The sequence below is a fragment of the Rhopilema esculentum genome, chromosome 13 (genome assembly GCF_057945365.1).
Source record: "Rhopilema esculentum isolate cy_ngs chromosome 13, ASM5794536v1, whole genome shotgun sequence".
Lineage (NCBI taxonomy): Eukaryota > Metazoa > Cnidaria > Scyphozoa > Rhizostomeae > Rhizostomatidae > Rhopilema > Rhopilema esculentum.
This window is the reverse complement of record NC_142827.1, coordinates 476,023-501,459: the sequence shown is the minus strand read 5'-3', so window position 1 is coordinate 501,459 and position 25,437 is coordinate 476,023. Positions and strand designations below refer to the sequence as shown.

The window sequence follows — 25,437 nt, the reverse complement described above, 5'->3', positions numbered from 1 at the left end:
GATGCACAAAGTTAGTTAATTTACTTAAAATAGCTTAGAGATAGGATCGCAGTAGCTTAGAGACATTAGTTGTTGAAAATGTGACACAGGTAGATCATAAAACGGCTCAGTGGCCACTTTTCAATAGCATTTAAACCCCAAAGGAAGGTACTTTTTCTGATAAGAGAGCGCTTATTCTGAAAAAGGGACAATATCCTGACAAACCTTATCTGGAAAAGGGGACTTTGTCAGTCATGATATATTCACCATCAAATTTGATCACTTTTACATACTGCTTTGATCCTTTATCATCATGCTTAAAATACATTGATAAACTTACTGTCCAGTAGCTTTTTGTAACAGTTAGTTAAAGTTTATGTAATTGTGAAAAATAGTATAACACTCCCTAGCCATACTTTTAGGAACCTTCTTCCTGGAACCTAATTTCCTTTCTTTGTTGGAACTTTTCCTTGTGTACCATAGTCTCTATTTAGCCCCCACTTCCAATAAGCCCCCACTTCCAATAAGCCCCCACTTCCAATAAGCCCCCACTTCCAATAAGCCCCCACTTCCAATAAGCCCCCTTTCCCAACACATCCAAGAGAGTTAGTAAAGACAATTCAAAAATTTAGTGACAGCTTATGACAGTAGGTGATTGGGTTTCTTGTGAAAAATTTCCATTTATATCATATTTTTTAAATGGACACTGTCTCCCAGTTCAATTTCAGCTAAAACTCCTGTAAAAAATTTCATAGCAAGAGTGGTAAGGCAAATAATCAACAAGTTTTTCTGTACAATATTGAAATTGTGGAGATATATCTAGACATGCATCATCTTTCGCTCCCCTCTCCAATTACCTCTTTCAGCCCCAGTGGCGGACACTTGGGGGGGCGAGGGGGGGCCACCGCCCCCCCCAATACTTTAAAGAACAATGGACTTTTGTTCTAAAACAATGGGAAATGTGACATCATCTTATTAAAACAATAGGCTTGCCCCCCCAATATTTGACCAAGTGTCCGCCACTGTTCAGCCCCTCTGGAAGCATCACAAGTAATTATTTCAAAGTTGGCTAACTAGAGCATTCAAAAAATCTTATCAGATGTTCTATCATACAAAAGCTTTTTGGTGAATACAGATTTCTGATAGGCAGAAATGTCTTTACTGGTTCATTTTGACAAAATGGTACCTCATTTTCTGAACAAAATTGTGAACTGCAAGTAAAACTGTCTTGTTGAAAATTGGCAAGCAAACAAATATCGCTTAACATCAAAGGTATGACCTTATCTAACCAAATCAACAAGCTTTGGCATATTTGCTTTCATTGCAAATTTGTTTAAACTCAGTTTAGCATGAAGGTTAAGGTTTCACATCACAACCTGAATCCACTATTCAAACTGACCTTATCAGCAAAACTTTAAGTTAAAGCAGTCTTCTCAGTGGGTTACAACAACAGTCTTCTCAGTGGGTTTAAGGTAATACAACAGAAAAATTGAAAATTTGAACTTTTAATTTATGTTGTGACAAAACACTTCTCAGATAATATTTGAACTGGAATTGTAGTCAGTGAATGCATTTAACACACTTTGGTCTATTGAAATTGAGAATGTCTAAAACTTGGCTGCAAATCTTCCTTCTTCTACTTGCTCATCCCACTTCTCAACCTAAACAAAATAAATAATAAAGCACATTTATTTTGGACTCTTAAGCATGAAAAGTGAAACTCAGATAGCAACTTAAGCTGCCCTGTTCTATTCACCAAAAAGCATAAAAAAATACATTTTTACTTGCAGCCACTGTAAAATAAGTAACTACAACCTTGTTCTACTGAAAAATTTCCCGAAGAAGATAATTTGGTTGAAAGATGCATGGCTACGTGCATAGATAAAATCAATAATGAGATTCTATTGTAGAAATATATTTTTAAAAAATAATCAACAAAATGTTCAAGACCAGCTATAGTTGTTAGGCTGTGTAATACATGCAAGCATGTTTAACAAGCTTGTTAAATATCTCAAATGGGGGCCATTCACATAGTACATACACAGGACAGGGGGGTTGGCAAAAAAGTGTACGTTTGGCTACAAGGGGAAAAGTAAGTACACTAAATGTTTTTGATGGTGTTCTTCAAAATAAGTTTTGATCATTGGTTTAAAGTACAACCGAGGGGTGTGGTGCAGATCATTTTTGCAATTGGGCATAAATCTAGGTACAAATTTGCCACCAGTGTTATGGTTTTAATGGATCTAAATAACGTAGTCAGTTATTACGTATTTTCAGATATAACATACTGGTGTGCTTGGTCCTGGCAAAAGGTGTGATTGGTTTTAATAAATTTTTACTTGCCTTTGTTACAACGTACTTCGATTATAATGTACTTGATACGCTGGTCCCTTTCAGTATGTTATAACCAGATTATACTGTATGTCAAATGTGAATGACCCCACGGAAGGAATGCTAAATTAAGCTTTTACTTGCAAAGTGCCTTTAGGGAAAATTTCAAAGAGATCAGAACTTACCCAAGAAATGGGGCAGAGAGATCTGTATGTTCTCTTAAAAAATTCACATGGTTCATAATCTTCGCCTTTGTACTTAAGACACTTTTGATAATCAACAAAATTTTGCCAGCAGTTCTTTGTTTGGTTGCAGTTTGGGAAACGTGCATCAAATTTTGCAGTCTCTAACTTGATTTCAGGTTTGTCATCAGCCATATTTAACTAGAAAATAGTTTTAAATAACTGTTATCATCTGTTTAAATAACTGTATACATGCTGTCAAAATTATCAATGTTCCATTGTGGTTTGAAGAATGCTATTCAGGCCTGGCCATTTGAGGAGAGCCATAGCTCTTGCTCCCCTCCAGGCTCTCCTCAAATGCTGGAGGGGAGCTACAGATTGCTCTCCTAAATTGTTCTAAAAAGCAAATTTTCTCTCCTTGGAATCAATTTTTCCTTTGTTTCTATTCTTATAGCTCACCTGAATACTTCTAGGAGAGCTGTTTACTGCTCCCCTGTTAAAAGTCTTACGGCCAGGCCTGGCTATTATTATCAGGACATATTTTGATAAAATTGATAAGCTGGGCTGGAAAATCATGGATTTCATGGCAATTTTCTTCAAGATCTCGAGAGTGCACAAGTTATTACCTGGGAGTGCACAGGTGCACTTGTGATAACTGTGCACATTTGAGTGTGCACCAAATTTTCCAGTGATTCTTGAGTTTGTCTATGTTCTTTTATTTTGGCAGTTTATATCAATTTTCCTTCACCGAGAAATTTAATGATTGACTAAGGTTTCCTACAACTACCATTCAAATTTTTATAGGTTTGGCAAGCAAAGTATTTTTAGTTTAAGAAAGAATTTTAAAAAGGCCAAAAGCATGATAATCCTTAATGATGGTCTGAAGCTTGGTAACAAAGAGAGTGATATGGGGCACATTGCCCAAGGACCTCAGGTCTAGGGTCAGTGGCAGACACCTTTGGGGGGGCAAGGGGGCAATCACCCCCCAAACCTTTAGAGGATAATAGTTTTCAATTCTGAAACAATAGGAAATGTGACGTTCATGTCAATAAAACAATAGGCTTGCATCCCAACATTTGACCAAGTGTCTGCCCCAGTTTAGGGTGCATCGTAAGGGTGCATTGTAAATCGTTTTAAAAGGATGCAAGAAAAAATGACCACAAGAATTATTCTGAGATGATTTTCAAGGCCATATGTCGAATCAACAGTTGGCTAATAAAACATAAGCATTTGGAATGGATTTCCATTGTTTCGTGACTTTTCATTTCTTCTTCTTGAATTTTTACTGTGGTAAAAATTCACCCTCCATGCTTTGTATTAAACAAAAAAAAATAAATGTATTGCATTAGCCAATCATGTTCACGACAGATGCCCTTTAAGCTAATCTTATGGATGTTTCAGCTCACTTTGCTTGCAAAAGCATCATTCTTCAGTTTTGCCACTGAGCCTTTGACAAATGACCTGTTTTTTCAAACAATCCCTGAATGCAAAATATTTAGAAAGTCATTTTGCCATCTTAAAAAAACATGTTAATTTTAACCACATCCAAAGCCACTCCCATCACTTGGGTGTACTAGAGTGCACTGGTAATGTAATGGTAACGCAAGAGTGTCAAAAGGCTTGGTTCTTAGATTACAGCTGATAAAGGGATGTTGCTTGCACTGCACCAGCCAAGGTGAAGAATCTCGTTCGCATAATCTGATTAACCTCATGTCATACACGTTGAGGAGTTTTTTGACTGCATCAATGAATCACAGGTTGCCTAGGGTCAGGGAACACTCTCCTAAAAATATGACATCTAGCAAAACATGGTACCTCTCTGTATTATTCATGTCTGCAAAATCATTACATGTTTTCCACTTAGTGACACCTTTCTAGGATGAAGCATCTGAATTTGCAGAAGCTACAGTATGTCAGATTTTAACCTATGATGCTGTTTCTGTTTGTTTCTTGCTTGTCCATAAGATAAACTTGTGCTAACATAGTGTTACATTATTGTTTGTGGCACTGATTGAGAAATCTATTGTGTGTTTGAAACCTTGTTAGGCGATAAAGAATGTTTCATTAATTATAAAACATGCAGCAAATTGGAGGGGGGGGGGGGAGGGTTGGGGGAGGCAATGGGTTTCTTAGTTTCTCAAATAGCAGAGTACCTTCTTAACATAAAGAAGATTCTGGCTACAGAGGTTCAAGATAAAGCGATACAATTCTTTTCGATTCTAATTTTTCTTGCTTACGTTCTCAGGCTTGCGGTATTTCTTAACTTCAAGTTAGGCCTACTTGCTATCAATCAAGAAATGCACCTTGGCCTGTGATTGAGAATCGTCCACCGCAATTTGGTAGAGAAGCTCTGAAGATTTTTCCTGAAAAAACAAAAGTAATTGATACTTTAAAGGTAATTAATAACATACCTCTTTTGTACTTAGAAGGTATTATTTGATTGCTTTTCAGTAACGGATTTCCAGGCCAAAGCGACCGAAAGATTCAACGGGACAGACAAAAAGCCCGATTGGCATCATGGGAAAAATTGCAATCTCGCTCTTACATCGAGGCACAATGTAGATTTGCCATAGGGTTGCCGATCAACACCCGGTTGCTACTGTTTGACTCTTTCTTGCTTACTTTTGATATTTGATGCACTACACGCTTTTTTACAAGAACGAGATAATTTTCGCCAAAGTTCGATGTTCTTATTTTTGGTATTATTACAGGCTCGGGTGCTCTTAATGTTGTTCTTATTTCAAAATTGATTTTTTCTCTACTGTATATATACAGTACAAACTATGAGTACTTTCTAAAACCACTGAATAACTGTTTTGCATGACATTTTCAGTAGCACGGTCTATTAGCTGATAAAATCTTCTCTGTTTTGTTAACACTAGAGAAAATGTGTCAAGTCAAAATCAAACCAATTGGTCATACCTATTAAAAAGAGGGCAATTCTAACAAATGAATTGTTAGAAAGTTGGCTGCCTTGAAAGGGATGTTAGATTATGTTGTAATGGCAAGGGTCATTCCAGCAAAGCCCCCTGTCTTTTGATGCAGAGAGACTAGTTTAGTGCTTGCAATTTTAATGAAGATGCCATCCAGATAATCATTTGATGCAGAAATTGCAGTGGTACACCCATTACCACAAGTAAGATAAGTTTGACCCAAGGCCAATTCTCATTGAATGACTAAAGAGAAAGCAAGATGTTAAAAGTCTAAATCTTTGAAACAAAGTGTGTCTAGATCTTCTGAAAAGGGTGTCAACTGCGCATGATCATGAATCCTCTCTTTTGCAGATTTTGATACCATCCATACCCTTGCCAGTTTAAGTGTAGGTAGTAGTTTGTTTGTATTCTACACAAAACACAAAACACATTAACACAAAAATATGGACTCTAGAGACACAAAACTGTTTTTTCAGTTGTTTTGACTTGTTTATCGATTTTATTTGCGACACTTAGGCCTGGTTCAGACGCCGTATTATTCATGTGCCGTATCATGATTCTATATTCTATAATGGACTATTTGATTCGAATAAATTTAACGGACCGTTTTTATTTAACGGACTATATTCTATAATGGACCGTTTTTATTTGGTTCTTATTGTTCTACCATAAAAAACCGTGGTTATGAAGCATTGCTGAGTGAGAACCGCAACCAAAATGGTGAAAATGAACAAATTGAAATTAGTGCTGCTAAAAAATTTAACGACCGGAATAGGAGAGGAAGAAGAGCTTTAGCTATACTACACTACAAAACTTGCCGCATTAAGGGGAGGATTTGTTTTCATGCCATGTCTATGTATCCCTGTTTCTTATATTTTCTAATCATATGATGTAACGTCGCCTGCATCACTTTTGCAAAAAAACCTTAGCAGCTCGTATAAGTCAATAGAATTGATTAACCTTTCATTTAGGATAAATTGCATCTTTGGTCAATCGTTTTCAACTTTTGCTGACAAACTGGATGATATTCTAATGACGAATATCAGCACCGTTACATTGTCACATGATTTGTTGAAAGTCTTTCGCAAAAACAAATCCTTATATCAGAAACATATTGTCATTTTATAGTGACATTCCAAAGTGCTTTTATAATTTTTGAAAACAGTGGCGGAAATTATGGGGTCATGGGGTTCAGCTCCCCCCCAATCAGCCTTCTCGTCGGCAAACTCGGGCTTTCGTCGGAAAATTGTCAAACTTTTTACATGCCAAGAGCCCATCCAAGACAAACCTAGTTTTAACACTGCACACTTTTCCTATTTATCATTGCATAAACCGTTTTATCACTGTACAAATTGGTTATCACTGCACCTTAAAACTTTGATTTATAGTCAAGCAATTTTTTTGTATTTTTCACATACTTTGGTAGCCTAAACATACTCAGGGTCGTAAAGATTAGCCAAACTTCCCTTTGAATGCTTCGAAACAAATATTATTTTCAAATATATTTCCCACTGAAGAAAACAATGAAACTGGGCAGAAAAATGAAAAAAGGAAAGAAATCATAAAAAAAGAAAATGTTCCAATTAGTTGGAATTATGTTGTTATCATGAATGACTTGTCAATAATGTAATCGGTCAACCTCTCGTATCACCAATTGCCTTAGATGAAATATCAATCGTGGTATCAAAAATCATTAATGGATTGTTCTTCTAGCTACTAAATATAAGGGCGTGGTCCGCAAAGATTTCTCAAGGGTTCCACCCAAAAATCACCTTTGGTCATCAAAATATACAATGATAAATTTCCTTAAAAATATATATGATGCAAGATGTTATCTGATGGGGAAATCGTGGGCCTGAACCAAACATACAAAATACCCTGAAGTAAACAATTATAAGATTCACATTTGATTTTTGTTATTATTATTTTCCTTTTAACACTCTCAATGATTCTACAACCATGTAGAATTGAAGCTAGGCGGACAAGAAAAGTCTTACAGTCAGCCCATTTATAATTGCCATAATTTTCATAAAACCAAAAATTTTGAATAATGAATGACAATGTCATTTAATACCCACTTGCATGGAGAGTTTTGTCACCAGAATGCCTCTGTTTAGGGCCCTTGATTGAAAAAAACCCAGCTGTATGGGTGGAACAAATCCATGCCAATATTTCATTTTGCATCCTCACACCCCTCACAAATTATCGATGATGGTAATGGAAAAAATTCTACTATTTGCCCTCAGCACAAAAGCTGCCCCTCCTGCCTGAATCTTGTGCAGGCGCCCCTGATCGCATTCAATATTTACTGTATTTATTCCAGCAAAGGGGAAAATGCACTTGCCATTTGCGAAGAGCTCACAGGGAAACAAAAACAAACTTTTCGTTTTTGCTCTAGCAACAAAATTTAAGCTGTGTTGATGGATTCATGCATTTTTCACTTTTGCAGACATTTTTCGAGCTTTGTGCCATGGCCAAGTGACTGCGTGGCATTAAAAATTGACATTACCACCTAAATTGCGGTTGATGATCGGCAACAAATTTATGATCTATAAAGAATTTGTAGATATGCAAAATGGAATGAAGTAAAATTTGCTTAATTATTTTTCCTGGCTCTAAATGTCCTTTCATTTCGTCTAAACATCGAGCTAAAGAACCTCGTGTGTGCGACCCCTAGAGCATATAGGGCAGGAAAGTTGAAGTAGTGCGCAGGGGTGGATCAACCAATCAGAACTATTCTTCCTCCTCTATCCTCGAATTGTCCCCCCTCGAACAAGTCCCCCTCGAAAAAAGCCCCCCTCGAATAAGCCCCCACCCTAGAAGTACAAATTGTCAATAAGCCTCCCTGGAAAAAGCCCCAACTGCTACCATAAATCCGTGAACTGGCCCCTCTCGATATGTTGATTTTTGCCACCTGAAGTTGTCTTGGGCGTTATAATTAATTAAATGTTCATCAAGAAATTCCTAACAAAATATACGAGGTCTTTTGTTAATGTCTTCTTAATGTCTACAATAATTTTATAAGCCCCTTCGTATAAGTCCCCCTTGAATACCCCCATCCAAAAATATTAAAAAATAAGCCCCCAGGGGGCTAGTTCAAGGATTTACGGTATATGGCAGTGAGCAATTCAAAACAAACTTTGGAGTACCTCAGGGATATTGCAGGTCACCAGTCTTGTTTAAAGTAAACCTTGCACTAGCCCTAAAATATGAATAAATGCGCAACAGTTATAGAACAATACTTTGCCACCAGAAGCGGAAGAAGGACGTGTACACCTCTAAAGAGGATAACAATGCAAGACCTAGGGATATTAACTAGGGATATCACCTTTTTTATACCTAGGGATATCACCGTATGCTAATGAAACAGGGTAGGCGTCAAATGATGGTGGTCGATATATTGTGAAATAACGTTTTTTTTTTTAAATCAAGGTTCTTCAATAGTGAAAGTATAAATTAGCAACAACCAACGATTACAACATAATGACTTCTTTCAACGACAACTTCGACTCGACTGGACTTGCACTCAAAGAACATACGCTTTTAACAACATGAGTGACGCACACAAAACCCTAATGACACAAATTAACGGCAAATGGACTAATAACAACTAAAATAGAGATGGCACGATGACAAACAAAATGACTGACGCAAACATCGAAAGACATTCTCATTAACAATAACGAACCACAAACATGATACACGACAGACAAAACTAGTTGTATAACATTACTCCCCCCTTTGAAAGACAAGCCTCCTGGCTTGATCTCTCGAAGGGGAAGAAACATAAAAGTATTATAAGGCAGCACGAAGAATCAAATCAAATAATTTTACTGAAATGAGTAAATCAAGTACCATCTAAGAAATAATGTCCCTGTCCAAGTTTATTCCGTCCATACGGTTCTCTACCCGAGGCTATAACAACATTATGTACACGTAAAGGTCCTTCTCTTCTTTTAGTGTCAATCAAATTTTTTTCATATGTTGTGGCTAATAAACCCTCGTCAACTTCCATTGGTTTTGAAGAAAGCAGTCGCGTCACCATTGGTCGTGCTGGTTTATGTGACTCCAATTCATTGACAATCTCCTCCAATTTCTTAACTCGAGTTTGAAGATCTTGAAAGTGTGGCTCATTTCTTTTGATGTTGCCAATAAAGGTAACCCGAGGTCGCTCTTCAGCTACCGAGGCAACAATCACAGGTTCATTTTGATCACACTTCTCCTGGGATGCTAAAGAAAATTTCCTGTCCCTACAATATTTGGCAACGTGACCAACGCGCAAACAACAATAGCAAATGGGCTGGCCATCTTCAGCACGATAGACATTAGTTCGATTCACGAAGAAATTTCTCCCATTCTCCTCTGCCAACCTCACCCTTTCGGCCATGTGAGATACAACGGTCTTTATAATATCCAACAGAATTTCTCTGAATTGTTCTGTTGAAATCATTTCCATTTTTTTCTGCGAATTCGTCACGTCGTGGTTACCAATGTGAAATAACGTTTTTTTTTTAAATCAAGATTCTTCAATAATGAATGTATAAATTAGTAACAACCAACGATTACAACATAATGACTTCTTTCAACGACAACTTCGACTCGACTGGACTTGCACTCAAAGAACATACGCTTTTAACAACATGAGTGACGCACACAAAACCCTAATGACACAAATTAACGGCAAATGGACTAATAACAACTAAAATAGAGATGGCACGATGACAAACAAAATGACTGACGCAAACATCGAAAGACATTCTCATTAACAATAACGAACCACAAACATGATACACGACAGACAAAACTAGTTGTATAACAATATTCGATAGTGAGTACGTCACTGATGACGTCATCATGTTATTTTTAAACTTTGTTGGATTAAGCGTGACATATTTCAAAGTATTGGTGCAAAATTTGAACCGCTTACAATTTGCAGTTTAAGGTACATAATGTCTTTTCAACAGAAGGGTTCGCAGCTAAATATCAAAAGTCATACAAATTGTTGACAAAACCCCCTTCCAAACTAGCGGTTATAACTTTTTTTGCCCAAAGACCTCAGTATAAGGCCCTCAATATGTTGTTCTTCATTAAATTTCGATTCAAATGATATAAAGTTTGCTAATGTAGCATTTAATTCTAGGTTAAACATAATTTTCATCTAATTCAGCCAGACATAGTAAACAACAGAAGAAAGAGAAGAAATTACCAGAGTCAGGAAAACAATGGAAAAATCTTTGCTTCCATGTTTTAAGTGTCTATGAAATGAAATTTCACATATAGTTTTTTTGTAAGAAATTGAAACTTCTACATGTTGTTGCAATAGAAAACGAAAATTAACTCGAACATTTGCAAGGGAAAGTTTGTTTTTGGGGTTTTAAAAACAATGAGTGCGAGTGACAAAGCATAAAAATCAGTGACGTCACAAGGTTTGCAGTTGGTTCCGTCTTCACAGTAAACACACCATACCTCTTAGTCAGAGCTGTTAGCCAAACAATTCTGCAAATTGTGATACCAGCATGAAGTTTCACAAAAAGGGATAGTTTGATACGCTGAAAAAGATAGGATATGGAACCCAACTGAAAATTGCCCCCTTTAGCTATTTTTAGACAGAGGTTCTTTGCCCCAAGCCCCTAACGGCGTTATTACAATATCTCTCCTGAAAGTAGGTATAGTAGAACAAAACTTTACAACATGGGGCAGTTTGATACAGTACAAAAGATAGGAAATAAAGCATAACTGAAAATTGCCCCCTTGTTCTATTTTTAGACTGGGGTTCTTTGCTCCAGACCTATAAACACGGTTTGATTGCAGCTCAATCGTACTTAAGTACTACAGCGCTAGACTTTGCAAATAGGACAGTTTGATACGCTGAAAAAGATAGGATAAAGAACCTGACAGAAAATTGCCCCCTTGGGCTATTTTTAGACTAGGGTATTTACCCCATTACTCCACTAACGACGTTATTTTGATATCTCTGCCGAAAGCAGGTACAGTAGCAAGAAACATTTCAATAGACGGCAATCTGATACGCAGAAAATGATAGGATAAAAACTCCATCTGAAAATTGCCCCCTTGTTCTATTTCTTAGACGGGGGTACACCGCCCAAGATCTTAATAGAAGGCATTATCGTATTTCAGTCGTACTTTGGTACAACAGTCTGAAACTTTGCAAAGAAGGACAGTTTGATGTGCTAAAAAAGATTGGATATGTACCCTGACTTAAAATTGCCGCCTACTGCTATATTAGCGGTAGTTCAATTAACGACCTCCGTGTACTAAACGTCAACTGCTTCCGTGTTTCCGTTGACTACAAAAATCTCATTGATACATTGTTGTCTTATGGTATTAATGGTAAAGTGTTAGATGTCATTAAGTCCCTCTATGCAAAAGTTAAGTCTTGTGTAAAGGGACAAGACAGCCTAACTAATCTATTTTCCTGCCATCGTGGTGTTAGGCAAGGTTGTTTGTTGAGTCTGTTGCTGTTCATATTTTTTTTAATTACTTAGACTCAAAGATTAATGCTGTGTCTACCGGTGTCAGATTGGGTGATGGAAATATCTGCACCCTTTTATATGCTGATGACTTAGTTTTATTAGCTAATTCTGCTGATGATCTGCAATCCCAGTTGAACGAGCTAAACCAGTTCTGCTTGTCCATTAATATGGAGATAAATACTTCCAAAACCAAGATAATGGTTATGAGAAAAAACAGAAAAAAAATCTAAGGTGTGCAAAATTTGGAAATTTGGTGATAAAGAGATCAAAGAATGCAATGAGCACAAATTCCTTGGAGTTATTTTCAAATCGAATGGTTCCTACAGTGCTCATGTTGATATAATTAAGCAAAAAGCTCAAAAATCTTACTTTGCTCTCTTGTCCAAAATCAACGAATGGAATGGTTTCAACCCAAGACTGTTTCTATTTTTGTTTGACAGTACAATACTTCCTATCCTAAATTATGCCACTGACGTATGGGGATCTGGTACATGGGAATGCCTGGAAAAAATTCATCCTATGGCTCGCAAGTCAACCCTAGGTGTTAAAGGATCTACAACGTCTCTTGGGGTTTATGCGGAGTTGGGAGGCTGGTCGTTGCTTGAACATAGACATATTAACATCTTAAAATTTTATATTCGTTTAATAAATCTCGATTCCTCCAGATATGCATACAGAGCTCTTCAAATGTTAATTAATGATGCAGATTCCGGTGTTTCTAATTGGGTCAGTATTGCCCGTTCCCTGATGACCCTTTACAGAATACATACAACCGATAACTCCTCTATCGTGAAATCAAAAGTGTCTTCCCATTTTAGGTCAAAAGTTATGGAAAATTTAAAAGAACAAATTATTCTCAATAAAAAGCTTTGTACATACGCATCTTTCAAAACTGTTTATAAGTTTGAGGATTACTTAGACTTGATACCTAGCAGAAAGAAAATATCCAACTTTGCAAAACTACGTCTCAGTGCTCACAACTTCAGGATTGAAACAGGTAGATATGGGAAGAATCCTATTCCTAGGATTGATAGAAAATGTCCGTAATGTCAATCTTTTAATAAAACTGCTGTGGAGGACGAAATTCATTTTTTATTAGTTTGTCCCCTTTACGAGACTGCTAGGAATTCTATGTTATCTATGATTTATTCAAAATTTGCCAGAATATCATCCCTTGACCTTTGTGATGAGTATTTGGTTGATGAGTCAAGAAGATACGGATTGTCTGATATCAATAGCTAATTTTATATCGCTGGCTTTTGAATCACGGGAAGTCCTCTACGTGCATATCTTCGTAACGTAAACTTTCTAGCTCGTCATCATTTTTTCATCTGTTTATCTTTGTATTAGCTGTTTGCTGTTTTCTGAGATTTATTATTAGTTTGTAATTATGTTAACTTGTAAGTATAGTAATTCTGTTGGCTGTTTTCTGACATTTATTGTTAATTTGTAATATATGGTAATTGTGTAATGGAAATTTGTAATATATGGTAATAACTTATATATGGTAATTGTGTTGGCGATGGGTCATTTCGGCCTACAAGCCTTATTGTAAAAAAAATACAGATAACGGCGCTTTGTCACAGTCGAAAACGCGAAAATGGGATATTCAACCTGAATTTTTAGACGGTTCTGCAAGAAAAAAATCACCTCAACATATATAATTGAAATCAGCAAATTTTGCTTATAAAAAGTGTGCTTTATCTAAAATTGTCAAATTTCATTTATCACGTCAAGAGATTCGATTCCGTTCCATTTCCCTCCATGGACCATTTCTATGTTGTGGTTTGAGCTTCCTCATATAAGAAACCAAAGAAAATTAATTTTTCATATTTGGAAAAAGAACTCTACATAGAAGCAGATTTGCATGGAAGGGGTTTGGATGAAATTAAATGCAGGGCATCCAGGCTCAAGTACCCTTTATCTTTGTTTTGCGACATCCTTTATTTTGCTACAAGATTAAAAATTCACCGGAAAGCACCCATAAATGGTAAAAAACTTTCTGAGATGAAATCTTGAAGGGAGTTTCACAACTTGAGATGGAATTTTTAAGGGGGTTTTACAGCTGTTGGGTTAGTAGATTTGAAAAATCACCAAATAAAACAAGCAAGGGGGTGGAAATAGCTGAGGGGGGGGGGGGGAAGGGGCAATTACTGCCTATTTATAAACCTAAACGATGTGTATAGTACAGGGAAAACGATTTAAATTCTGCAGAAAAGCGAGGCAGCACAATTATAACAGAATGTGTTAATAATTAACAGCGTTAAGTAATTTATTTCTTCCCCAACGGGGTCCTGATAAGAGCGTGGAGGTATCGGAAACTATTATGGGAAAAATTTATGGGGGTGGGGGGGGGAGGGGCATCTATTCGGGACCGAAGAGTAGGCTGCAAATAGTTAAAGACTAGAGAGGATATTATAGATAGCATAGAGATAAACCACATAGAGAGGATATTATCTCTATGACAAATAGGAAGAAGGGATCTCTGTGACGCATTAGAAGTTGTATTATCTCATGTTTCTCAGGGACGCCGGAGCACAACTTGGAGTGGGGGGCTTTAGACAAAGTGACAAACTAACTTCTATAGCAGTTTTTCCCCATTATATTTGATGCCCTTACTTGAATATCATTGTTTAAAAGGAAAGTGAGGGGGCAATATCCCCCAACCCCCGGCTCTGGCGTGGCCAATCCCAGCTTCGTTTCTTATAAAACAAATTGAGCGATTTGCCTTCTGTCTGTTACTAACAGGATGAAAATTTGACTTCCGCCTTTCCAAAATCAACAACCCCCGTCTTGAATAGTTTTACCACTTCTCTAGATTCATGCATATAATCAGATCTTGCAAGCAAGTTTTCAAACACAGTTTGCAGAAGAAAGGATTCAATTTCGTTCTCTCAAAAAACTTAGGTTGCAAGGAAGACCAGGCATATATTTGCACTGAAAATTTGGTTCTCAGCGGCTTTGGAAAGTAACAAGAAAGTACGGTTTCGATAGAATGTCTGTACCACGAGGGCTGCTCTCGTGTTTTTTTGTGAGTAGCTCATTGAAGTTGATATTTCATGTTACACCTTGTCTATGGTTCCAGTAATGGATGTAAACAAGGTAATCTGCCTTCTTTTTGCTTTATTACTTGAACATTTAACCGAAGCATCATTACCAGCATGCCATGATTCGTATACAAGCATGAATGTATTATCGCCTTGTAAAATTAGCTCTTCAACCGGCACCTACCATTTCAAGGACCTCATTGTTGAGAAGACTCTGATACTCGAGTCATCATCCTCCGCCAGTATTCATAAAATCAATGTCACAGGGAAGCTCAAAATCGGGCTTCTTGGGAGCATTATTGTACAGCCGAATCAAGGACCAACAGGGCCCCAAGATGGGGTGTCTATAGGGGGTGTTGGTTCTGGTGGAAGCCATGCTGGTCGTGGGGGCTGCCCAAAGGGACAGACATTATCTTGGAGCCAGGCGCAACCAAAAGGGAACCCAAAAGAACCCACAGAAGTTGGTGGGAAAGGTGGAGATGGGTCTGTTATTGGTTCTGGCGGTGTGGGTGGTGGCGCAGTTTTTGTATCAAGTGATGTTTGTGAAATAAATGGCTTAATCCAGGCAAATGGAAAGAATGCACAAGAGTCATCTAATGGTGGTGGTGGTGCAGGCGGTACAGTCGCAATTGTGTGTCAACAAATGACTGGAATGGCACAGATTGAGGCCCGTGGCGGACAAGGCGACGGGAACGGTGGGGGTGGCAGTGGCGGAATGATAAGTGTACAGTACCAGTCGGGAATGTTCACCGACCACATTGGCATCCATGCACATGGAGGGAAAACAGGTAATTATTGGCAGTTATTCTTAAGGAAAACCTTTGTGAAATTCCCTTTTCTTTACCAAGGGTCTTTCTACCCCTCCTTGATTTTTTACCCCTGCTGACATGTCCCATTGACAGTTGGCAGTAGGGACGTTTGAAAGTGGGTTCTATTTGGGGGAAGTGACAGCCCCATTTTTAAAGAACTCTTCGGTAATTTTTCGGCCTTTGATTAAAAATTGAAATAGATCTTCTCTTATTGTTAATTGTGAAATAATTGTCTAGATTATTCAGTGTGCCACTATTTGACACTATAAAAATTCAAAATCCACAATTCAATATTCTGAATGAAAAAGTGAGAAAGAAAAAGAAATGAGAAGAAAGAAATAAGAAAGAGAAGAAAGCCTTTTCTTCGTCTCTCTCTGTTCTTTCTTCTCTATCCTTCTTCTCTTTGCTTCCATCTTTATTGTCATTGGTATCCAAGAAGGCAGTACATTCATACCTGAAGGTGACAAAAGAACCGATTCATAAAGAAGCCAATGAAGCATACCTTGTGTAGAAAACTTCCACAGGTTCTGGTCAAGTGATTGGACGGAAAGAATTTTCTGAGAATTGAACCAAACAATTGTTGTTTGGAGCTTTGTTGGAGATGCACAGTATGCCACATCGCATGTCTGCAACCACGACTGCTCCCGTCTTTGAGCGCTTGCGCTTGCCCTATTTTGTTTACAATTTTGTATACGTTTTTCTATTGAGCTCATTTTCTTGACAATTTCTCTAATTTTCTCCTTTTGACAAACAGACTTAAACACACCAGCTTTTCAAAAAGCAGCAGCCAACCTAGAATTGATAGATGTTTTATACACACATTTTGTTGCTCTGTGACGTTCGCTAATTTAGTTGAAATGACACCTTTTGAGTAAAGAGCAATTTCCCTGCAGTAAAAGTATTCACTTGCGTCACTTCAGTCTTCTAAACTGCACATGATTAGAGCTAAGTTGTTTGTGACCAGAAATCTTTGTCTTACGACTATGAAGTACCTAAAAACAATTGCAAAATCCACAATGTAAAATAATTTTTTAGTAATTGAACTGCACTGGAAATTTTCTATGTTTTTGAGGATTTAAGTTCTCATAGTTTCTACCAGTTTATTTCTATATGTGCTGTTCAAGCGAAGTTTTCTCGATTACTGTGTTATGTTAAATAATTCTCGCAAGAAACTGCCATTGAATAAAACAGTACCGAAGTTTTCCTAATTTATTGATTGACAACATCAGTGAACTGAATGAATTAATTCATCATATTATAGCTGTACTGGTGGTTTTAAGCCTTTGTTGAGGTTTTTTTCCGGTGCCTGTTTTATTTCTGAGTATATCGTTGTTTTTAGAAACTGATATCACGTTGCTCGGGGTGTCGTCGGGGAAGCACACTCTCAGGGATGCAAGTACGAACAGTCTCGTCTCAACGGGAAGACTCAATGGTAACCCTTTCCAACCCTCGTCGAAGGCATCACTACAGGTGAGCAAAGTCAAAGTGTTGCAAAAACACTTGTTATAAGGGTGCAATTAGATCATTTCCAGGAAACTTAGTTTTGAAATATAATACTATAAAAAAACTGCCCCTCAGTGAGAACAGCCTCCTCGATCTTGCATATCTAAAATAACAGCAGAAACTAGTGACTCTGCCTTCGGAAAAATACATTTTAGACAACCTAGATTATGCAAAATTCTATAATGACGACATGTTTTAAGATAATTAGAAGGGCCCGGTCGTCTTTTTATCTAGCGGTTTTTTAATCGATCTACATACAAACTAAAAAGCCGCTATTGTGCCATTCTGTCTAGAAGGAGTTCATTTTCTCTCTTGGACTCCAATGGTAATTTTCTATGCCGGTCATGTGCTTGCATTTTTCTGATTGGCCTATTTCGATCCACAACTGGGTATACATTTTCCATCGTGTTCTTTCGGAGCCTTATTCTGACGTTTTATACATGGAGTAGTGTCAGACGAAAAGTGTTTTAGTATGTTGTGAAATGTTTGTCTATACTAAGTATAGGGTTTATTGACGCAAACCTACATTCTACACGATTCGTAACTTTGGTCTTAAAAGCATGATGAAACAAAGCAATAACTATAGGTACTGGCAGTTACTTTCTTTCTTCTATTTAAATCGTGAGGACCGACAAAGGGATAGCAGTATAAGAATGGCCTGGAGATCTAGACAACCTTTAGAACATACATGAAATAAGGACATATAGAGTACGTAAAGGTAAAACTGCATTTCAAATCAGGGCCCACGCTCCGAGTTTGAAAGTGGAGGGGGCAAGGCTAACGAAAGTGGGTGGGGCAAGGCTTCTTTCATTTTTGATTGCAGCTTTGAAATTATTTGCTTCGCTAAAAAGTGAGGAGGCCATGGCCGCCCTTTTAGAGCAAGAATAAGCTCTTTTGGGCGTTGAATCAATTCATCTTTTAAAACCGAGGTTAAACAAGACGAGAAAGTAAATGTGGAGTAGATTATCTTTGCATACAATAAGGTAGTGTAATACCAGTTTCAGAACGAGCTTGAGGACCATAGAATTTCAATGGGTTTTACCTAAGGGGGTTGGGGGTTCTTCTGATCAACATGGTTATAGTGAAATTCCACATATAAGAATATACTTTAATACGAACATGTAGGCTTAAACCCGGTATTTTAGACCACTTTGATAAGCACCCTGTTTACTCTAATAAGTAAAGTATTTTAAGTGTAGATATCAGCAGTGCAACAAAATCAGCAGCAAAATTGGTAAATCAAGAAAACAAGAATTGGAGATTTAAAATGATTACAGACCAAACATATTTAAAGACAATTACAAATATCAAATTCTATCAAATTTCTGTACGATACCCATTGAATAGGAAACTAGTTATTAAGATTAATAGGATTAATGTAGGTTCCCATATGCGGGATTTTTCTATGTTTTTTATTTAAGCATAAAGGGTGCTTTATAAATACCTTGGAAGGGGTATGCCCTTACCCAACGTCTGGCACGATTCATCCCGGGGCTTGATCCCTAGTCACTAAAATAGAATGATATTTCCAACTGCAGAGAAAAAACAGAGCCCGGAAATCAAGGGTCATGGTGTCACAGGCCCGAGAAAGGTCAGCCGCTCCAACATACACTGTCTCGTTTTTTTTATTTTCTGAGGTCTCGAAAGTTCGAAGAAATTTTCTATAGGATGGATGAATGACTCTAAAAAAGACTAAAAGCCTCTAGTCGTTCATTTGGAAAATGCAATTACAATTTATTCGATAAGGTCATCCAACTGCTGATATTTATTTTGAAACTTGATTATCTACTCAAATAGGTGACGTTCGAACCCTCTTCGCGTTACTGGTATGTCACTCATATACAAACGAAAGGGTACGCTGATTTTTATAGAAGTGGGTGGGTCACGCAGTTCAAGCTTCAGTATGAAAACGAATATGGAATATGGCTGCCATATTTGGTAAGTATCTATTATATGTCAAAAGGTATGACCAATTTTGATACGTCACTTATGGATTTGTGTGAGCAGTTTAAAACCATATAGACTGTGATATGGATTCTTTATGTCCCTTAATTTGAATGTCGTTGCCTGCAGTTGTAATGTTCGATAATGTGTGCGATCTATCACGTAGTTTATATTCAACTGCTGACGTATACGTATCTAAGTAGAACATTTACAAGCCGAAATCGTGGCCTTTAAATGCTATGAAAATGAAGGGACATTAACAGGCATTGCAAAGGAAAACCTGAGGTGTTTTTGTCTTCACCTAGTCTTCTCTTCTTCGTATTTCAATTTCATTGAAATTAATTTAAACCAATGTCTTGCTGTCTGTTGATTTATCACAAATAATCGTTCACGCACAATACAATTTTTAGGAAAATGGAGAAGAGAAGATTTTCACTGGAAACACCGATTCTTCGTCTGTGGTTACAAATAAGCTTGAAGCGGCTCTCCTTGCAAAGGCAATCAGAATCGAGCCTGTCACGTGGCAAAGCTCTATTTTTCTACGGGTTGAAATGAAAGGATATTCTTACAGTAAGTCGACACAATTTAATTCATATCATGAGTTGAGAATGGCTGCTTCATTGAGAAACAAACACTAGGTCACAAGGCGAATATCAACAGTAAGGTTTTTTAAATTCGAAACGCGTGTACTGTTTCTTAAATTCGTGTACCCGCGGATATCTTCATTCATTTATAGACAAGTTGAGCCAATCACCCAGTTCTCCAGTCAACATTTTTGTAGGTTCTGCGAGGAATTTTATGGAGTCATTGATTTTTCATTTTTCCTTTGATCAATCAGATTTCCTTTAAGTAGTTGAAAGATAATTGTTTAAATTACAAATGAAATTTCTATTGCAAATTGATTGATTGGTTCCTTGTTTTTGGCCAGTTCAGTTGATTTCGATCCACCTTCTGGTGTTAATGTCAACTCGCACCTGGATCTCTATTTCGATTTCGTTTTTTTTAATTCACGTTTACTCTGTCGGGCAAAAAATATCAAAAATTTTTTAAAATAGAACAAATATTATAGACTTCTCAATTTCAGGTCCTGGCGTGGAATCAGATGACAGTTGCCACAAAGTATTGCCAGGTCTGACTTGTACAATTTTCCGTATTCTAGCGTTGCACAACATTCTTTCTTCTAGCGTTGCTTTTTCTCTTCTGCCACTGATTTTTCTTCATTGTTTTAATTCAACTTTAAAATTTTTGTTACCGTTTTGTGGCAGGTTTTTTGTAGAAAAAAGAGAATTCTATTTTACTTCATTGGATTCTCGTCATCCTGTTGTCCGTATTGTTCTCCATTGCAAGATTCACAGAATCCACCGGACATCATATTCTGCGGTTCTTCATTCTTACACATTTTTTTAGAACCTACAATACGTCGTGTCTTCTTTTTTTCTGAATTCTGATTTAAAATAGGAAGAAAATTTTTTTTCTGAGTCAACTTGAACGTTTTTGTGTTGCATGCAGTTACATTGCTGTATTTGACTTAGGCCACAAAGCACTAAGATTATAGCTTTATGCATAACCTGCAATATTGTGTCCAATAAAAGCTTTATTCTGTCGTGTCTCAATGAGCCCTCTTTGCTAAATTTTGTCAAATTTGATACTTTCCCAAAGTTTTATTTTTATACACTTATTGATTTTTTGTTCGTTTATTATTTTTTATTTCGTTCCTGATAATAAGGGAATCACAAATCAATAAAATGAATTTATTATCTATAGCAACCCCCCTTTCTAGATATAGTGGCATATTACAAAAGATTGAATCCAATAACATTAGGAATGTTTTTTATTGATGATCTTTCATGTTAATCAATGAAATTTCACACATCTTTTGTTTGACAATCTAGAGAATGTCCCTGAGAGTGGATCTTCTGGAACTATTTTTGTCAATGGGAAAAGTGCCGATGGATCGATAATAAGGAAACTAGTTGTGGACAACCATGGAGCATTCCCAAGAGTACGTCAAATGATTCTAATATAGTGCACGGTGCTCTTCCTTTCCTCCTTAGTTCTGTGACGCAGTTTGTGGTCTTTTAGCTTCATATTGATTCATAAAAACCTTGATCACCACAAAACCTCTCTTCCTTAACCTCATAATTCGCTGTTCTCTCTTTTATTCATAAATCGGATGATAATTATTTCCATAAAATTAGTTTCTAAATGACGATTTTAATAAATTTTCATTTCTTATTATTGGTTTGAGTAGATCTTTGTGTGTATGTTTTTGGCACGCTCCCCCCCTGAAAATCAGTCAATATGACTGACGGGGCTATCGTAGATAAATAATTTTAAAATGCAGTAAAATAAAAATGAAATAAAATGAAAATGAAATGAAACTAGGATGTTTGATACCAACCCTAAATTAAACCAGGGGCTTTATTTTCATTACGAGAAAGGAAATCCGTGTACACAGGGAAACAGTGTTTGTCAAATGTTTTATGGGGGAAGGGGTTAATACACGATTATCCTGCAGTATGCCCTGCAGTATGTCTTTACACGTTTTATAAAGATAGTTTATTTAGCCCCCCTTTCACACGAACAATCTGTGGCAAAATGCTTTTTTTGGGGGGGGGGGGGGGAGGAGGGGAGTTGGAGTTTTGAAGTTATGATGCAAGTTTGAACGGAAAAGTTTGAGCAACTAAAATATATTTAAAAAACTCCAGAGCATGGATGAGTCATTCTAGATTCAAATATACCGTTCTAATGTGTTCACTCAAAAGCTATTTTTACTTTATTTTCTAATATTTACCGAATTGAATAGGATATATTTCTTAACCTTCTGTAACTTGAACAATTTATATCCATTAGCCTTTTAATGTATAAAAGGGATTCTAGCTCAGATCAAAAACATTTGCTCTTACCTCTAGTAAGCTGGTTCTGCCAAATTTAACAAACCAATCTTTTAGGTCAAGAGAAGCATAATGGGCTTATCTCTTGCTCTTCTGTGTAAATATTTTTTCATATCTTTAGTATTATTATCACTAATTACCAGGGACGCCTGAGAGGGAGGCATGGAGGGTCAACCACCCCTGTTGCCTTTCGATAGGAGCGGCAAGGGGGCCAAAGTGCCCTTTTCATAGAACTGTCCTTGACATCGGCCGTTTGTTATGATCAAAAGATTCATATAAAATTCCGACTATACTGCCTTATTCATAACGACATTTCTAAAATTTTGTAAAGAAATTCCTCATGCCATAAGTTTGTCGATTTTCAAGATACCTACAATTGATCGAAACAAAATGATATTTACGAAAGAATTGTTAGTATATGGGAATTATTTTTCCAATGACTTTTTACTCAAGCTTGCTTCTCTTGCCTCTTGGTTGTTCCGGCGTCCCTGCTAATTACTAATATATTGTCTTGCATTAAAAGGCTTTCAATTGATTTTATTCTAGGTCCGCCGAAACGAAAACATATCAGATATAATAAAGTCAGGTATGTAGGAACTTTTTAGACGTTTTTTTAAAACAATTATGCTGTTTGATTTGAGAACCAGGTTAAGGGGGAGGGAAGTTTGGGCGTTACCGTAAAGTGTAATGAAATGGGTTTTATTGACGAATATTCTTTCTGAATTTTTATTCAGTTGAGTAAATGGATTTATGGTTTTTTTAGTTGTCACATTCTAAGGCATTTAGATATGACGCCCTGTTGAGATGTTTCCACCAAGCTCATCCTGGTATCCCTATTTTCATAGAGTTTTCAGGCAAAATTCGCTTTTTCTCACTCCGTAGATGCTTGACTACAAGGGTATTCTGTATTTGATGGCTATTGTCTGTTATTTTCTATAGGTAGCGTCACGTGGCTTCCCGTCTTACCTGAATTAAACAACCTTACTGAGATTATCATAAAAAATGGGGCAAATACCTTTATAAGAGGGGATGGCGTTGTTTCAGTTGACAAGATTAATGATGACGGAAGCGGCTTTTTGTACATCGGCGAGAATGTCACATTGCAACTAAGGACACATTTAGAATCGTGTACACATGTTTATCGTGGAGGAGCCCTTGCAATTGAAAACAACGGAACTTCTGCCTTTGCCATCAAACGCCATTTTGATAACTACGGCTCGCTCGCTGGAGCTGAGCGTGTTGAACTATTTTACGGTGAAAACGTTGGAAACCTGACAATGAGAGCGGAATCAAGTCCTCGCCTTTTAAAGTTTCGCGGCTTGACGGTAAGAGAGAACTCAGGGTTGATCTTGGAATCTGTCGGAAATGAAACAAGTTGGAAGCTCGAAGCAGATTTGGACAAGGATGTCATCTGGGAAGCCCGGTCTTATTTTCTTGCTCCAATGTTGTCTTCGTTGCGAGCAAAAAGATTAAGATTTCTTGCAGATACAAAAGTCGTAATAAACCAAGGCTACGGCAGTAACACATCTTTTTTTGCCGATGAAATCTTTTTTAATGGTGAAACAAAACTCGGAACAGTGGTCATTAAATCAGCATTGCAGTTATTTTTTATCGGTGCTGTGGGAAAAGTTGATTTGGCGACTTCTCATTTATCGGTAAAAGACTTTCAATGTAATGGCACATTACAATTTAAAGGCGATGTTCGTATTGGAACCAGCACGTGGTCGGTTGGGCCTGTAGGTAAAGTTCTCTTTGTTAATGCAAGCTTGCCAATAGTTCTCCAAGCACAGACATTAACGATCAACGGTTATTTCAACCCAGGGCACATATCCACTGGCACTGGCTGGCAATTGTTGCAAATAGGCCCCAGTGGAGTTTTTACTTTTGTTTCTAACAGTTCTGTAATCATCGATATCTTGAACATTGCTGGAGTGTTGAGAATCAATGGGACAATCAGTTTGCAGACAAGAGATTTCGCTGGAAACTCTTTAATTACCGTTCAAGAGGGTGGCTCTTTTGTTTTAGATGAGTTTGTTCCATGTAGTAATCGTACCAAATACAGTGGAACATCTGAAATCCTGGCCCTTAATGTCACAGTCAATGGGGTGTTTCATGCTGGGAGAATATCTGAAGGCCCTGGATGGGACCGTATAACTGTGGGTCCTAAAGGGGACTTTGCCTTTATTCCTGGAGGCCACATTAACGTAGATCGTGTTTTCATTGATGGAAAATTCAGAACGGATACAATGGTAGTTTTGAAGGGCAAGACAGGTCTTTCCGAAGAAATAGAAACGCTTCGGGTCAACGAAGGTGGCTACCTTGAGTTGAACTGTGCCCCTGAGGCAACCTCTGCTCCAGTTTCAAATACGTCGACAAATTTATCACAGTCTGCTGAAGATCATGCTTCGCAGCTTTTTGGAAAAGCGGTAGATATTGGTGGCTCTTTTATTTCCAGAAAGCTTTACATTGGCCGTGGATGGGACAGCCTATACATTGGGTTGAAGGGAAACTTCATTGTGCACTCTATCGGTTGGTTTAGTTTTAATAGATTTAATTTGCTTGGAAAAATGACGTCTGAAGCTAGTCTGGAAGTTCAAGGAAAAGACACAGAGTACCTTCCACAACTGTATATCGGAGAAAAGGGATACCTTAAAAGTCTTGTAAACACCACTGATATTTTTGTTGACGAATTGATTGTCAAAGGTAAGATGGAGATATCTTTGCTTAGTATAGGCAAGGGGATGCAAAATTTGACTGTAACAGGTGTAATTGCTTTTAATCAAACCAAGGAATTCAAGGTAAATACGACTACAATTGATGGAAGCATGGAGACCTGGACACCATTCACACCAACAGAGAAGTTCATCGGCCAACAGCTTAATATTGCTGGAACGTTAAAAGTTAACTTTAATGGAAAACCACAGCAAGACGACGGCTTAACTGCGTCAGTGTTTATTCTAAAACAGATGGTGGTGTCTGGTTCCGCCTACTTCGGTTCGTTACATCTAACTGCGGATGATGTCACTATCACCGGTTTGCTGTCCGTTGACTATGGAGGAGCAATGTCGAGCAAAGGAAAAGGTCTGTCATTGATCCTTTTTTGTAAGGTGGAATCTCAATTTTCAATGATACTTGATTACCACTATCGAATAAATTCAAAGAACCGGGATAGCTAAAGTAAAGTCACACAAATTGAGCATTTAGAAATGAATTTTGTCATAGATCCAAACTGATGAAATTTTGATCTACACATATCAATATTTTGAATCCAATCATAGGCCATGGTTTTCAAAAATGACTTTTTTAGGTAAAATAGCATTC

General features: G+C 37.3%; 2 protein-coding genes and 1 long non-coding RNA gene across 3 annotated transcripts in view; 1 reads left to right on the top strand and 2 right to left on the bottom strand.

Moving 5' to 3' along the window:
• Nucleotides 1–1,475: 1,475 nt before the first annotated feature.
• On the bottom strand, nucleotides 1,476–5,041 carry LOC148958581 (uncharacterized). Its single transcript, XM_089112048.1, has 3 exons — nucleotides 4,904–5,041; nucleotides 2,496–2,693; nucleotides 1,476–1,640 (listed from the first exon to the last, which is right to left on the bottom strand). The coding sequence occupies exons 2-3, from the start codon at nucleotides 2,685–2,687 to the stop codon at nucleotides 1,587–1,589; spliced, it is 246 nt and encodes an 81-aa protein (XP_088968174.1). The 5' UTR covers nucleotides 2,688–2,693; nucleotides 4,904–5,041; the 3' UTR covers nucleotides 1,476–1,586.
• LOC148958580 (uncharacterized) lies at nucleotides 2,700–16,839 on the bottom strand. The gene is made up of 2 exons (XR_016144502.1): nucleotides 16,278–16,839; nucleotides 2,700–4,855 (listed from the first exon to the last, which is right to left on the bottom strand). It is a non-coding gene; the product is annotated as an uncharacterized LOC148958580 (long non-coding RNA).
• Nucleotides 14,720–25,437, top strand: part of LOC135691921 (uncharacterized) — a 118,230-nt gene continuing 107,512 nt past the window's right edge. Inside the window, exons 1-8 of the mRNA XM_065209923.2 lie at nucleotides 14,720–15,754; nucleotides 17,115–17,245; nucleotides 19,076–19,216; nucleotides 19,633–19,792; nucleotides 20,307–20,351; nucleotides 21,115–21,224; nucleotides 22,663–22,702; nucleotides 23,056–25,197. Of these exons, the coding sequence (XP_065065995.2) occupies nucleotides 14,995–15,754; nucleotides 17,115–17,245; nucleotides 19,076–19,216; nucleotides 19,633–19,792; nucleotides 20,307–20,351; nucleotides 21,115–21,224; nucleotides 22,663–22,702; nucleotides 23,056–25,197 (3,529 nt within the window). The 5' untranslated portion in view covers nucleotides 14,720–14,994. The remainder of the gene's footprint in view (nucleotides 15,755–17,114; nucleotides 17,246–19,075; nucleotides 19,217–19,632; nucleotides 19,793–20,306; nucleotides 20,352–21,114; nucleotides 21,225–22,662; nucleotides 22,703–23,055; nucleotides 25,198–25,437) is intronic.

Coding starts and splice junctions, on each gene's coding strand:
- LOC148958581 (XM_089112048.1), bottom strand. CDS start 2,687: ATGGCTGATGACAAACCTGAAATCAAGTTAGAGACTGCAAAATTTGAT. Junction 1,641..2,495: donor CTCTCTGCCCCATTTCTTGG/GTAAGTTCTGAT, acceptor TATTTTGTTTAG/GTTGAGAAGTGGGATGAGCA.